Raw genomic sequence first — 16189 nt, 5'->3', positions numbered from 1 at the left:
ATTATTACACAGCTGAAAAGGAAATAATGAATTGCCTCTTCCTGGTTTTTTTAATACAGCAATGAAACCATACTAATCATATTTGTAAACATAAAAAATATAATACAATCTGACATCTGGCTTGGCTGAGGCACCCTCATTCCCAGATACTTTTTGCTTAAGGAAAGGCCTAATTGGTTGCAGTTTTTAAGTTCTGTAGTTGCCAGAAACTCATGCTGGAAGTCTCAGTTGTGCGGGCACTTGCTTGCTTACTCTCCAACATGCCCACAAAAGCAAGACTTACAATCCAAAATTGTGTGCAAGCTAAATGTCCCATTTTTCCAGGCAGCTGTAGCAGATGGGTGCGAAAAGGATAAAAAGGGAAGATTCTGCTAAGATTCAATGCTGTATGATCAACCCATCCAGAAACAGAGCACAGCAGCATTCTGAAAGGCTGACTGACTCAGGAAGGGCTTGCTAAAAAGCCTGTTGGATCATACCCTGTGTCATTGCTTTACACCACAAAATACACAAACACCTTCATGTAAGTGCACCCTACATTTACAAAGCTTAGCCTAATGGTACAAAATATTGTACCACAGAATTAAGATGAAAGAAGAATCCTTCATTAAGACTAAAAGGGAAGCAAAAAACTCCAATGCTCAAACAACAAACACCACTGCAGTCATAACTGATGCAGTTGCATGGGGAAAATTAGCATAGAGCATATGGAAAAAAGTCAAATATTTGTTTTGAGGATGATCAGCTTATAGAGGTCCAGAAGGGAAATTTAGAATCATTTTGTTCAGAAGTTGGTATTTTCATCTAATTGCTTTCCCAACTAGGTCCATGTTTAGAAAAGAATTCTACATTCAAGCAGCATCATCTCAGTATATATTATATTATGTTGCAAGAATCAAAGATGAACACCTGCACTTTCCCCTCACTGGAAGTTAGCTATTCATTTGTTGTCTGAAAATTTGTGCTTATCTTTAGTGCAGAGGAATAAAATTGAGAAATAATTCCCGAGACTCTCGCCAGGAGGCTTCCCTTACCTCTTCTGGCCAGAAGGGGAAGCTAGCGCTATGCGGCTGAGTCACACAGCCCGGATGGACTGAACACACGGGAATTCAGGTCACCATCACCATCGAAAATCTGCCCTGTTTGGCCACGGCAGAGTTTAACCACCTGAGAAACTTAAACATACTGAAAATTAACTGAGAGTGCATCCAGGAGGCTTCAGAGTGTAAAATCCAAAAGCCTCTCTGCAAGCATGTGTCCCATCTCGGTTTGGAAAATGACTCACAGAACACCAGCAGCAAGTGGCTGTAACCCTGTTGAGGAGCCCCTTACAGCGAGTTTCTGACTTCCCAGCAGGATTTTGCTGCTGCCCTGTCTCTGGTCACTGCAGCAAGTCAGGGATCTCTGGGTAACATAAGACTTACATAGAAATGTAATCTTATTTCCCCACCTAAACCAGAAACAAAATACAAGGCATACATTTTAACTAAAATTCTGCTACTGTGTTAAGACACCTGCTCACAGTATCAGTGTGGGAAACAAACAGAAAACTTTATCGCACACATATGAATAGTTGCCTTGTTGTATTAATATTAAAGGTTTTTTATTGTTTAGAATGAAGACAAGAAATCTGCAGTACTCACAGCTCAGATGGTTTGTGATTATCAGCATCCTTCATCCTTTTCAGAGAAGATTCAACTGAATTTTAGTATGGAAGGGGATAGACTGAGAGTTTTGGGTTTTTTCTGATCAGCTATTCCATTTCAGTTTCTCAGCATTGAAAACTCAGTTTCTTTATTTGACTTAAGCTAATCTATCAGACATGTTAGATGTCTCTTTCCACAGGGCTGTAGAAACAGCAGCAGTCAGATGCCAAAAACTGTAAGTAGGTCTGTCCAAAATTTCTAGTTTTGTATCTATCTGCATGTCTCTAGTCTGGCCTAGACTCAGGCTTTCTGCCATTTCTGGAAAGAAACTTCCAGGAATACTTCATTTCTAGGAACTTCCAGGAATGCTCTCTCTTGCTCAGCCAGAAGGCAGACTATTCAAATTGTCAGTGGATGAAACATTTAAAAAATGGATGTAGGAAGTCTTGAAGACAAGTCTGGGTTACACACACACACACAAACACCATCCCTTGTCCCTGTTTGCCATTTATTCCAAGAGAACATATCCCTGGTGCTACCTTCTTCTCATGAAGCAAGACAGATACTAAAACAGATGCTGAGTATGTCAATGAGTGTGCAGTCACCAACAGTGGAGGTCTGACAGAAGGCCTAACAAGCCCATTAGTTTTTTAAAATAATCTAAAAGGATGGATTAAGCAAAAAATTGATAGTGTTGCATTAAAAGTATTCTAGGAGGCCTCCCGTGTTGCAGTCTCTCCCCATCACCATCCCTTTCTGCTGCTAACTTCTTGTATGGACTTATTCTAAAAAAGACAGAATGAGTGGAGACTGAAAGGATTAAAACAGCAGTTACTTGCAAAATGAGATGTTTCTTGAAGGAAAGAGATATGGATTTTGTCTTCTTGTATTTTATACCGAACTCTGAAGAAGCTATAAAGAATTTTCTGCTAGCATCAAAAAAATGCAACAAAATTACAGCTCAAGTCAGAGCTCTCAGCTCTTACTCCATGTTTCAGAATCACATGTCAATGACATTTCACCTTCCCAGTGCTCCTGTTCCAGTGAAGGAAAAGTATGCAGTCATTGAAATCCATACTTCCTTTAGGTGGTGTTCTGGAAAAACAACATTTCATATTTTAAAGCCTCATGATCTACCCATCTAGTTGTGGGAAGCATAAAAATTCTGATATCATTTCCTTAGAGTGCATCCATTCTTGTAACTAAGTCTATGAAAAGAATAAAGGTGGCATCAACAGTCTGTTTTAATGACAGTGTTTGTATCATTTCCAATTACACAAGTAACACTTCTCCAAAGTCATTAGTGCCCTGCCATTATAGCTGTCACTGCTTCTTCAGTCTTGCTGCTCTGAGAGCAAAGACTCTGTGGGTTCCTGTTAGGAATACTGATAAGCTTCAGGAAAAGCTCTTTTCCAGATGGTCTTGTATGAGGCATTCATACTCCAGCACTCTCAATGATGGTTAAATGCTCGTACAGAACACAATCCTGAGCAGAAGTGAGGTTTGTTACTAGGATAGCTGTGCAAATCAATGCATTTTTTAGCTGCAACTCATCCTTAACTACACAGGCATGTGGAACAAGGAGAAGAGAGGAAAATAGTTTTGCCAGCTTTATATTAAACCACTATGTCTCAGTAGGCAGGAAAATATGTTTGGGTGACAAAGGCATCCTCAACATCTCTGACAGAATTCAGCTCTTCAAAGTTCAGACCAAGCCCTAAACACAGCGCACAGCAGGAAAGCATCAAGAAGACCTTTGCTATGTCTAGTATGCATTTTTCTAACCTGACACTGACCATCTCCAATGACCAACTCTCCAAAACCTATCCAGATAACTTGTTAGTGTTTAATATCTTAACTGACACAAATCTCTTCTCCCTGCCCCTAGTATTAGACTCAATTCTCTGCAAAGCAGAGAAAAGGAATTTAACTCTTCTTCCCCAGAGTGGCTACCTACACATGCTTCAAAACTCCAGGTTTGACCTTTTCACAGTTAATTTTAAAGCACATTTTATTTACCATGATGTTTTAGAACAAAACTTAGTGAGCAGGCAGTTTCCTTGCTTGATTCTGCCACCATGCCTACAAACACTCCTGCATTAGTTACTGATGACTGCAGTGCCTCAGAGGCTCAGACAGCAGGGCAGCAAGTAATTCAGCAAAGGTTACTTCTGCAAACCCTTTGTATTCTTCTTCCAGAAAAGCTGACCAAATACCTAATGCCAGTTATCTAACCACATACTTTCTTAATGAATGCATTCTAAATAACGAAGACCACATTTTAAAGTCTGACCTGTGAAAGAAAACTCTTTTTGTTCCTTGTGATCTAAGAAAAAGATGACAGCACATCCATTTTTTTCCATTGAAATAAAACAAAATTTTAAAAAACCCACCCAACTTTTGCCTCCTCACTTTCAGGCAATTTTTAAAACAGTAACTCTTGGATAAATGTTTTAACTCTTATTTAAAAAAGAACAGTGAATACTTAGCAAACAAGCAAATAACAGTTTTAAGAGTTTTAGTGTTAAAAGGTATCAGAGTAACAGTCAAATAAAGAAGGGGCAAGAACAAAAATAATAGCTTAATCTAAGGGGGTAATTTTTGTTAATTAGTTTAACTAATCTCTTCTGAGCACTAATCTGGACATTCCACATGACCAATTTCCAGAAGACATAAAATTTAAAATTTTTAGCTCAATTATGTAAGAGTCCTGAGATTAGGCCAACTTTTTCATAGAATCATTGCTCATTCTCACAACAGCCTTATGAAAGCATCATGAAATGAAGAATGCCTCGGGATTCCCAGGAAAACAGGATGGAAATCCACTGTATTTCTGGTGGAGTGACAATCACTAAAGGCAAGTGCAAAAGACAATAAAAAACACACAAACATAATACCTAACTATAAAGCAAACCCATTTTGTAGAAAAGCAAATTTTAACCAAATAGTAGAAGAAACATTCTAACTACAAAAGTGATTAATATGTGGAACAGGGTATGTAGGGAAACTGCAAAATGCCTTCTAAATTAAACTTTAGTCCTAGACAAAGCCCATACACCACGGAAAGGATGCACTATGCAGCCAGCCCCTCATCTGACCAGCATTTACTGCACTTCTGCATGTGCAGTACATGTACAAGGCACAAATACGCTTCTAATGCAGCATTCCTGAAAGAATTTCTCACATATCTTTATGCACCCAAAGTGATGTTTTAGTTTTTCAAAGTTATTTTCCTTCCCCTCACAGCCCTCCAGCTTTTAGATTGATCCTTTCAGAGGCTGAAATTCATAATTCATCTGAAGAATACAGCATCTGTTCCATTGTGAGATCTCTCCCTGTGGCTGGGTCAGCTTTAGCCAGAGGGAAACCACATGGAGCAAGTCCCTCCAGATTTTTCCCTTTCCTCCCATAAAACTACAGAAGAATAATTCATTTCAGGGAGGTGGAAGGGAAGAAAGTGAAGCAGATCCCTGTACTCCTCCTCTGCAGGTATGAGGACTTAAATTTCTCACCTGTTTTCATCCAGCTTTCCAGAAAAACAAAACACAAAAACCCAACCAAAACTATTCCTTAAAAGTAGGAATATTATCTTACAGGATGTGCCTTCTCTAAAAAAGGGATATTCAAATTATTTACAATTCTATAATTTGTACTTGAGTAACAAACCTGCAATACCAGGTTAACCATCTCAGACTTGTACTGTGGAAGTTGTATTTCTAAAAAATCCACAAAAAATAAACAGGATACTTGAAAAATGCCCAACAACAGAAATTAAAATACCCCCACACAACTGCTTGTTTTCCAGGTGTACACTAAGTATCTTCTCATGGTATCACATGAAGTTATACTCTACTTTTTTCAGTAACCAGCCCTTTTACTGTGCTCTCCAAACTTCTGTAAGCATGGAGGAAGAAAGGCTGTGGAAGGAGGGAGCAGGCACAAGTACTGAGAGGTAGAAACTTCACAAGGAGCTTCTGCTTCTGCATTTGGAAAACTAAAACCAGACACGGGCCCATAAATTTGAAAAGATGGAAATTAAGAGTGCCTAATTATTACATATGCCCTAGGAGGATATCATCAGTCTATTGTTACATTCCATGGTGTCCTTTTGGAGGAAATGAGGCCAGCTTTCACAGACATACTAGCCATCCCTTAGAAGTACACTGCATTCCATCTCTGACAATTGCATATTTAATTTGCTACCACTCAGGTTTTTACTGCTTACTGTCATCAGAAACTTCTGATGACCAGAGAAACCTTGACCCTGCTTCCAGTGGTGCAGGTCCAGCCTTGTTCCTGTGCAAACACCAAAACCTTCACATGTGCAGGCTTTCACCCACAAGTGCTGCAGATAGAACATTTGTGTCTCAGATGGAATTTAGAGAAAAAGAGTTGGATGTGTAAGGCAACATCTGGTACCAGCCATTCATCCCACATGTGGAAGCCAGTCACAACCACGTTTTCCAAACTTGTGTGGCACTGAAAGGTTCCCAGATGGAGATGTTACTTGGCTTAGGCTTTCAGCTATACTCAGTCCCTTACAAGGGCTGTTTCCTGTCTATGTGCTGGGCAACGTCACATTTTTCAGGCATTTCAGATACAGTTGTAGAGAATTAATTTTGACTGGGCTTCTTGTATATCCCACCTGTGTCAGGCCGTGGTAATTCTCAACACAAGGAGACACAGTAATGTTTTACAAAACACAAGGGGTGACCAGAATATGGACAAAAAAGAGGAAAGCCCACATATTCTTTGTATTATTTTATCCACCTTACTATCAAAGGAACAATAGTGCAAGAGCACCCAGACAATTCTGAAACAACAGTGAAATAAACACCAAATACAACAAGAACACTCATAGTGTGGTCAGGATCCTTTCCCCCATTTTATCCAACAAAATGCTCACATTCAAGACCAACCTCCATATTCACTCAGCTGCAAAGTTCCAGGTCTGACCATGCTTGGGATTGTTCCCTGTAGTGGCACTGCCACACCCCTGTCACCCACCCACTGCTGCTGGCACAGAATTGGGCAGTTCCTGTACTTCCTCACATGGATCTTTTTCCAGTGCTTCTGGGGATTGTGCACAGTATGGATCCATCTGGGGCTCGATGGTGCCAACAGATCCTGTGAGGGAATGGATGGCCCCTCACTCAAAGTACACACTGCCAAATCAGGGTCCCCAAACTTGAGGCTCCCACCTTGAGGTGACAGATCAGACTGCTGTACATGCCCTTGCCAACATTAAGACATCCCAGTGCTTTCCTTTTTGAAAATGGTCAATTCCTAGAGAGTTCAGTGGTTTAATATTTTAATTGTAAGCTGCTTTCTATCAGTGTAAGATCAAATTCAACCAAAGATCTACCACTTTATCTGTTCAAACTTGCTTCTGTGACCTGGGGAAATCACAGGGACACCTGAGGCAATGATGTGATTCCTGAAAGACCAAGAGCAACACAGTGGGTCAGAAAATGGAATGGCCCCAGTGCCCAGAGTGTATTCTGAATTAGAGCCATATCAAACATTAGCAGTAGGGATACAAAGAAACCCCACACTGCAATTAAAAGCTACCCCATGAAAGGCTATTTACAGAACTGCTCTCTTAGCACAAGATAAAAACCCAGTTCTTGAAGTTTTGAGTCTCCAGTGCATGCAGATCAAGGTAGCTTCTTTCTGTGCTGCTTGAGAAAACAGCATGGCCCAAATCCAGCATACAGAGGGATCAAGCTGTGTTTGAGAGGTTTGAAAAGCGTTTGTAGTCAAACCATTGGCTGAATCATGTTCAAAATGAAGCCATGCTTGGATCCAGTTTCTAAATAGTGCTGTTGCCAACACTATGGCCTATGGTGATTTTGACTTGAGGAGACTGGTCCACAAACTTGGAGAAATATCTGATGGGACAGCAGCCATCTTTCAGTCTCCACATGTATATCTGAAAACACTCAGGATTACCAATCCCTAAAGTATCAACAGAAGGCAGAAGTGAAGGGCTCAGAGATGAGACAGACCCTGCTCTCCTGCCAAGAACCAAGTGCACCAAAAAAACAGTGAAGTGTTACTGCAGCACTGCACACATCCAGTCTCATTCTCCTGCTTTTTCTAATCTCTGCTCAGTAATCTAAAGGAACAGCAGACCGAGAAGTTCAAAGTTATATTAGGAGAAAGGGGAAGGCAAAGTTATACACACCATTTTTCTTTATAGAAAAGAATGTTTTTACATGTTACAGGGACATTGGGGAAAGCTGCAACAGGAAAATCAGAATCTGTTTTACAAAAGCAAACTGTGCTCTCCCAGCACATCTCAGCAAGTGACCACTCCACATAAAGCAAACTCTGAGCAAAGCAAGCCTGTAATATAAATATTGCTCATATTTACTGTAGTACACAACTGTAAGTCACAGGTCTTTATCACTGCTATGAGATATCTTAACTCCTGTCTACAATCTGGAGCAAGTGACAGTGTTTACTTCTTCAAAATTAAACTACAGCAGCCTCCTCTGAGCTTTAAAGATTTAGAGTCTCAGATGATCTGGCAGGATCATGAAGAGAACATACAGAACATTCAATTTATGCCTTAGCGGCAGGATAAAAAGGGGAAATTACAAGCCAAGTCTTAAAAAAAATGATCAATCTGCACACATTAGAATAAAAAATTCTTAACATTCCTTAAAGATGATTGAATCAAATTCCAGACTTTTGGACTGTTTGTAAAATTTGGGGGTTTGTTTGACATTACTTTTGACTACTTCAGTTGCACAAGATCAATTAACAGCATACACTGAGGATCATTTTTAACTGCAAGGCATTCATCAGACCTGCACAAAAGCTGTACCCATCTTGTCCATTCCCTGCAGCAGACCCACTCAGCTCTGTAACCACATCAAGCCCAGTGGATGTAAGCATTGTCAATTTTACTGGAGCCACTTCTGTGTTTGCAGCAGGCTTTGATCAGGAGGCTGCCTCTCCATCACACCTGCCTCATGAAAACAGTTCACCACACAGCCCAGGGGACACAGCCCTCCCAACTGAAGGGACTGCAGGTGGGGTGAATGAAACAGGAGCCACCTGTCAGACACCTCAATTAAACTGAACAAAAGTGGGGAACCAGAGCCCTCTGCCTCAGCAGCTCCCAGCACATGAAGACATACAGACACATGACCCACAGTGGCACAGGGGCAGCACCTCCTGGAGATGACAAAAAGCAATTTGCAGAGTTCAAAAAAACAAGGAAAGTTATCAAGAATATAGAAGTCAGTGAGGGGTGCTTAAGGAGCAGAGAGGAGAGAACATCCCCTGAAGGACAACATGGCACGGGTTTCTCTCTTCACTGAGTTAAGCCAAGGACAGAGAGGGCCAGAGGAAAATACAAGCCATTTTCCCTTCCCTCCTGCACAGAATCACAAATGTATTGAAGAAAATGAACTGTGAGATGATGCATGTAAAAATGTACTGCTCCACCACTGCTGGTGATGGTGGAGTTATGTTGTATATCTAGGCAAGCATCCAGAAAAAGGTGATTGCCAGTTCATGGCCATGAATCACAAATCTCAGGAGCACACTAAGAGGCTACAGTGTGCTTCACAGAACAAAACATCAGCATTTACTAAAGAGAGCACCAAAACACAGCTAACTTCCAAAGTGTCCATCAAAGACACCTTGTCCCACCTTAGAGTGGGACAAGGCAAAGGAAAAGTCAGGGAGATAGGCACAGCAAGAAAGGTCCATATCAATTTCAGACACTTCTACACTGATTTGTTCTCTTCAAATAATGATACTCACACCTGTATTGCTTAGAGGCTAAAAAAGACAGCTGTAGTTGTCTTAAGACAATAAAGGACAATAGGTACAGTAGCAAGAGCAGTGACTTAGCAGCAAATGGCTTTAGCAAAGTAGACAGCAATACCAGGTGTCTGGTATTAGCAAGCATTAAAAGATCAGGCCCATGATTACGATACAGGATATGATAAAACATTAATTATTTTTTTCCATACCTTCCTAAACCCATACAGGTAAGCATGACTACCTCTCTTAGCCTTCAACAAACCTTTTAAGAGTTCACCAGATCCTCCTAAATGATTAAAAAGTCATCTCCATTCAGGGAGAATTATTTGATTTCCAGCACTCAAAAGCCGAAGCAGAGATTTTGAAACACATTCAGCTCCATGGAATTATTTGTGTCCACGTATACTGCTTTTCCTCAATACAGATATACCTGTCTTTTCAGTTTCTCCTAACAGAGACTTGTCTTGGCTTTTAAGTAGTGTCTTCTGTGTTTAACTCTTGTTCAGGAGATTAAATGGAGGAAACTATGAGGAAATAAAACCAAATAAGCAACAGGAACTTACCTGGTTACAGAGCTGACACTGTAGGCTCTGTCCGTGTTTTTAGTTCTCAATGTTCTCTGTTTTGTGAGAGGTCATCAAGAAACTCTTTTTCCTTTCATTCTTGTCATTTGCCTTTAAAAGCTTTCTGACTCCAACTATCCAAAGCAGGGCAAATCAGAAGGAAGACTTCTTCAAAATGATCCAAAAGTTTTCACAGCAGCCTGAAGCCAGCAGTTGCTTCTTCCCAGGTGAGTTCTGTCCTACCTCCTGTGTTTCTGGCTGTTAGTCTGTTGTGGTTTAGCCCCAGCTGGTAACTAATCACCACTCACTGGCTGCTCCTTCACTCACCCCAGGTGGGATGGAGGAGAAAATTGAAAGGGTGAAAGTAAGAAACACTTGTGGGTTGAGATAAAGACAATTTAATGTGCAAAGCAAAAGTTGCACACACAAGCAAAGCAAAACAAGGAATTCATTCACCACTTCCCATAAGCAGGCAGGTTGTTCAGCCATCTCCAGGAAATCCAGGCACCATCACACATAACTGTAATGTGGGAAGACAACTCCATCACTCCAAACACCCTCCTTTCTTCCTTCCTTCCTTCCTTCTTCCCATTTTACATGCTGAGCATGACTCCATATGTCACAGGATGTATGCTGGGTCAGCTGGGGTTGGCTGCCCCTGCTGGGTCCCCTCCCAACTCCTTGTGCACCCCCAGTCTCTTCACAGGTGGGGGGGGAGGCAGAAAAGCCTTGGATCTGTGCAAACCCTGCTCAGCAGTAAGGAAAACATCCCTGTGTTATCAACACTGTCTCCAGCACAAATCCAAACCAGCCCCATTCCAGTACTGTGAAAAGAAATTAACCCAGACAAAAGCACCTGAGAGTCTCAGGTGCTACTCCAATCCACTCATCTCATTTAATGAAGTGCAGCTGAGACATTCTGTGCCCTCATATGAAGGTACACTTTTTCCTTGCACCTAATATCCCCACACCACAAGCAAAAAGCTGGAGAACAGATAATGAAAATATTATGTACCCAGCACTTCAACAGTGTTATAGAAAAACTAACAACAGAAAGGACTCAGAAAAACTGGGATCCTGCATGTCCCACTTAATTCAGATTACTGCTGAAAGTTTCTGAAGCACTGCAGAGCTACTATTTTCTAATTTCAATCCCTATTTAGGGAAAACAGAGAGGCATTACAGTCCAAAACATAAAAGACAGCAACATTCAAAGCAGTCACAACATAAAACTGTCTTTTCTTACTCCAACGCTTTTTCAAAGTTTATCAAAACTTGCACAGGATCATCCAAATAGGAAAACATCCAAGTAGAAACACTCCTTAAGACCGGCATGATGGATGGTTACAGCACTAATTAAAAAAGAAGTCACTACCTCACAGCTGCATTCCATAAAAAGCAATGAAACTGTTGGGAACAGCTGGGAGTTTATGTAGCAGGGGCTGAAGATATCAAAAACAAAGGCAGTGCCTGAGCAGCCAACAGCATTCTTCCACTTTTTGGTCATCTCTAAATTTTATATATTTTTAAGACTTACATTTGTGCTATGATCACTTCTTTATGAAAAAGATATGTCAAACTGAATCTGAAAAGAAACCAAAAAACCTGTTATTTTCTTGGTATGTAAAAGCAGCAGGTTCCTCTCAATAGGGAACTTGTACATTATGGATTTTTCCCCTGAGCAAGCAGAGAACTTTTAATTTTCTAATTTAAAAAAATGTATATACTGAGCCAAGCTGTGGAATTAACTTTAAGAAAACCACCAAAAAAAGAAAAAAGGAAAAAAGAAGAGAAAAAGGTGGCATTGACTCATACTCCAAAAAGGGCTACCACTCAGTTAGTCATTACAGAGACAGACAGATGCATTCTGTGTCTGGCTGAACACACACTGAGCTCTGCTGCTCAGCCTCCCCTTGCTCCTGAGTTTAGCAGGGCTACTAACCTGTACTAATCATTACATCTAAGCTCAGCACATCTTCATTTCTAGTTGTTCCTCCTCCAAGACCACACCTTTATCTGGCTTGTTAAGAGTCTGCTAAGAAGTGGACAAGACAAGGTTTTAATCAAATGTAAGCAGTAACAACAGGTTTTATTCAAAATTTCCAGTAAAGAGGACCCACTAGTTTTGGAATAAAAGTACTTGAAAGTACTACAGCTTACATGAATATAAAAGAGCAAAGAGAAGAAAATAAACCAAGCAGAAAAAAAATTAAAAATATATATATTTTTTAAAGTTTGAAATAGACCCCCACAGGGATACTGAACTTCTCCAGACAATTAACAGTTACTAGGTTTGGCAAAACAAGATTCTCTCACAAAATTAAAAGCCTACTTTTGTTACATAAACTGTATAAAACTGCTCAATAGTTAAAGAGCACTCTGTACAAATTTGTCTTGAAATACATAGAGCTACAGCCTTCAAACTGCAGTAATTAATAATTTTGTCCTCTTCATGGGTAAAAGAAGCTGCACAATTGCTTTGGGGGAAAAAGAAGAGGCAAAAATAGTCAGAACTAACAAGATGAAGCCACTATGAAAACAAAATGCACAACAAAATTCAGACCTCAGTTTAAACTAACACGCTATGTTTACAATATATTCTACATTTCAGCTGTCATTTTCCCCTCCCACTCCCACCTCCCCCCATTCAAATATTCCTAATTCCTTTATGGCTAAATCTAATTAATTTCTAAACTTTCAAATGCACCGTACATACATTTAGCAAAAGAACATACCTAACATTCTTACAGCAGTATGGTCAGGACACAATTTCAGAGATAGCACACAGTTATTGAGATTAAACCTTATGCTTTCTTTTACTTTGAAAGAGAACAGCAGCCATCAGTGTAGTGTTTCCAAGAAGTACTGAAGAGAGGCTGCAAGAAGCAGACTTGGCCAACATCCACTCTCAGCTCCAGAGGACATGGGGGGAACCAGTGAGTGCTGAATGTAAGGAAGGAGAACCTTAAAAGTGATGGCTGCAGGAAAATCCTTCGGGAACTCTGTCCAGCACACTGAGTTTGGCTTTGGCTCTGTTGTCTCTCTTGTACTAAGCCCTGTAAATCAACTCCACAACAGTACATTACAATGTAAACTAAAATTCTTTATACCAACAGTATGTCAAAGGGGTTTATTTATCTTTGTTTTCTGAACCCAGCAGTTGGTCACAGAAGTCAAGTGTTTTCATGGCTCTTTTTCAGCTGTTGCCAGCTGAGGGGGGAAAAAAAATAAAAACGTGTGTCTGACTCATACATCTTTCAAGTACATGCAAGGCTCAACTGTTTCCAAAATGCAGGAGCTTGGGACCTTTTAAGACACTGAAGAAATAGGATTATGAGGAGAGCCCATCTGAGTAAGTACTTTATCCAGCCACTGAAGGGGACCATGGAGATGTATCTCTATCCAGCATGGAGTGCTCGTTACATCCTGGCGATGATATTCAGCTCCCCAGCCCTGGAAATAGAATCATAAGTGGGGAAAGAAAAAACAAATCACTTTATAATATAATACTAAATATATGAAAAGTGTACTTCCTACCAAAATAGCTTTCAACAGTCATTATCAGCAGGGTGGCACAGCACCCGTAGCACCCACCAACTATTACCACTTTTCAACAAACAAATCAGAAGCTAAAAAAATTATAAATGTGGAAAAGTATCATTTCAGATCTCTTGGAATGGAAATCTTTAAAGACAAAATCTGTAGCAGTGCAGAATTTCCCCATACATCACTGCCAGCTGCCTGAGGTCCCTATAAAGCCTCTGAAGAGGGGGATATTCAAATCTTCTCTGCCAAGACTGAAAATAGAACAAATTGGGTGGAAATGCTGCCAAACAGATCAAAAAATTAAAAGATGAGGTGATAAGACTGATGTGGAAATGGGGGTGAGGCATCTGTCTGACAAGAACCAAAGTATCATTCTCAGGATGGGGATGATAAACTGAGCAGTAAGTCAGAAGCATTCCTCCTTGGAGAAAGAGGCCATAGTCATCCCCCATCAGGCTGTTTCTCTACTTAAGACAGGTTTTGTTTCAGCTCATACCTGATTCTGTTACAGTAATTACCAAAGATATGAAGAGATATTTAAAAGCATTCAAAATTTGTATTTGGTAAGTGAACCATTTTTGGGGCAGATCTGAAGAGAAGACGACATCTGCAGGTACAGTTTGCTCTGCTCTGTATTAGTTTAAACACTAATGAAGGGATTTCCCAGCTCCCAGCACAGCTGGCAGCAGCTCTGAACACTGTGCAGTGCAACTCCAATACACAAGAGGTCCTGTTTGACTGTTTAGGCTGTAGGATGCAGAGCTGTAAACAGCCTATTTCATTTTAGGAACCCCTGTCTTAACATATCTGAAAGCTCTCATCCTCCCATCATGGAGACAACTGCAGCATATCACTATCTTCATTTGTAAAGTAATCTTTGATTACTTTCATTTAAGGACAAGCCCTTTCATATCAGTACCTATGCTGACACTCATACAACAGCCACATCACAAATCCTGACCTTGCATGCATTTCTAGAATAGAAGGGTATGCATATTATTCTAAATAATGACTGCAGGTCCTAATTTGGGAGTTGCTGGTCAAGATATAGAGGACTTATGTGAAGAAACATCTTCTGTAAGTCACCTCAAGCTTTCTAAGTATGTGGGTCAGATGGTTTTCTGTCCACAAATACTTAATTTCACTAAGATCTGTCAGACTTAATGAGCAATTCCATCCTTAAAATTAACAGCCATTAGTAGGCTGATGAAGGGACTTACTGGACCATTCAAAATGCATTACTGCATTAAAAAAAAAATTACTTTCCTTACAAAATAATCTCAAGCAAATTGCTCACATACCTTTACAAAACTCATCCGGAGAGTGCACATCTTAGTAAGCTCGTACACTGTCTCAAAGCCATGGTTCACAGACTGAGCCAGGAGCTGAGCAAACTCTTGATTATTGAAAATCTTCAGACTGCAGCCACTGGGGATTTTGCAGACCGTGGTGGGATGGAAGCCGTGGTGGTAGTTGCAGTTCCGACTTTGCACAAAGATGCTGCTGTCGCTCAAACACTCAGCGTACACCTCCCCTCCAACGTAGTACAGATGGACACCTGTGAGGAGAAGGTGGCAAATTCACACTCTGTGTCTGCTTTCATGCTCTGTCTCCACAGAGATAGGCTTCTGTTCAACGAGATAAACCTTAATTACATATCAGAGTATCATCTGTCTTCATTTCTACTTTTCTCTTTCATCAGCAGGCAATCTGAAAGAAGAGTATGTATGCATGTATGTATGTATGTATGTATGTATGTATGTATGTATGTATGGGAAATCAACGTTGTATATTCAACAACACCAAACTAGCAAGCACAGTAGTTTTGATGCCTTCCATTGGACAACCTGACCACTTGAACTTTTTCTCATTATATTTAAGTGAAGCAGTAATTGGGAATGCAAGCAGAGAGAGCAGAAACCTGCTGCATCATTTGTAGATGCTGAAGAAGCCCCAAGCTTGATTCTCTGGAAAAGTCTTGGGTAATTTGGGTAGCCTCAGTTTTGTCAGCTAGCTTTAATTCCAGAAAGCTAGGTGGGGAAAAAAAGGCCTTTGCATTCCTCAGACCTATCTGCCAAATGAGGCTACACACCAATTTTACAGTCCTCTCCCCATCTCATGCCTGCTCCTTCACCTGTCATCCACAGCAGCAAAGCCCCAAAAAAGTAACATACAGAGAACCTTTGTGTCAGTAGGAGTCAATTCTAAAGGTTTTGAGAAAGCAAGAAAATTTACCTTCTGTGTTTAAAAATGGTTTATTTGCTACTTAAACCTCCCACAATGTCACAAATCACAGAAGTGAACATGGAGAATAGAAAACTCGACTGCAGTCCAGTAAAAAAGCCTTGACTGTGCTCTGTCATGTAAGATTTTGCCACTGACTGTGTGGGTAGATACATACTCCCACCTGATCTGCAAAAACATTTATGGCTATGTCTTCAAGTTTGGGATTTACTCCTCCTTTCTCAAAGACTAACAGTTCTACATCACCATTACTTGTACACCTTTACTTATTGAACTGCATCCTTGTCTCTCCCACGCTCTGCTTTGGTACACACGCAGTTAAGTGCTTCAGCAGAACTCTGCCTGCAGCTGGGTTGCTCCTAACAGGAAAAATGAATGAGGTGTTAAATAAATATCCTGATACTTGGG

At 40.5% G+C, this 16189-nt stretch overlaps 1 protein-coding gene across 4 annotated transcripts in view; it reads right to left on the bottom strand.

The window, feature by feature from the left end:
- Positions 1 to 12048: 12048 nt before the first annotated feature.
- Positions 12049 to 16189, bottom strand: part of SMAD1 (SMAD family member 1) — a 43401-nt gene continuing 39260 nt past the window's right edge. For all 4 annotated transcript variants that reach the window (XM_063156729.1, XM_063156731.1, XM_063156730.1 and 1 more), the window contains exons 6-7: positions 14839 to 15095; positions 12049 to 13444 (exon numbers count right to left, since the gene is read on the bottom strand). In XM_063156729.1, the coding sequence (XP_063012799.1) occupies positions 13301 to 13444; positions 14839 to 15095 (401 nt within the window). In that variant the 3' untranslated portion in view covers positions 12049 to 13300. The remainder of the gene's footprint in view (positions 13445 to 14838; positions 15096 to 16189) is intronic.

This window comes from Melospiza melodia, chromosome 5 (assembly GCF_035770615.1).
Source record: "Melospiza melodia melodia isolate bMelMel2 chromosome 5, bMelMel2.pri, whole genome shotgun sequence".
NCBI classification, from domain to species: domain Eukaryota; kingdom Metazoa; phylum Chordata; class Aves; order Passeriformes; family Passerellidae; genus Melospiza; species Melospiza melodia.
The sequence above is the reverse complement of the archived record's forward strand: the minus strand, read 5'-3'. Positions and strand labels throughout refer to the sequence as shown.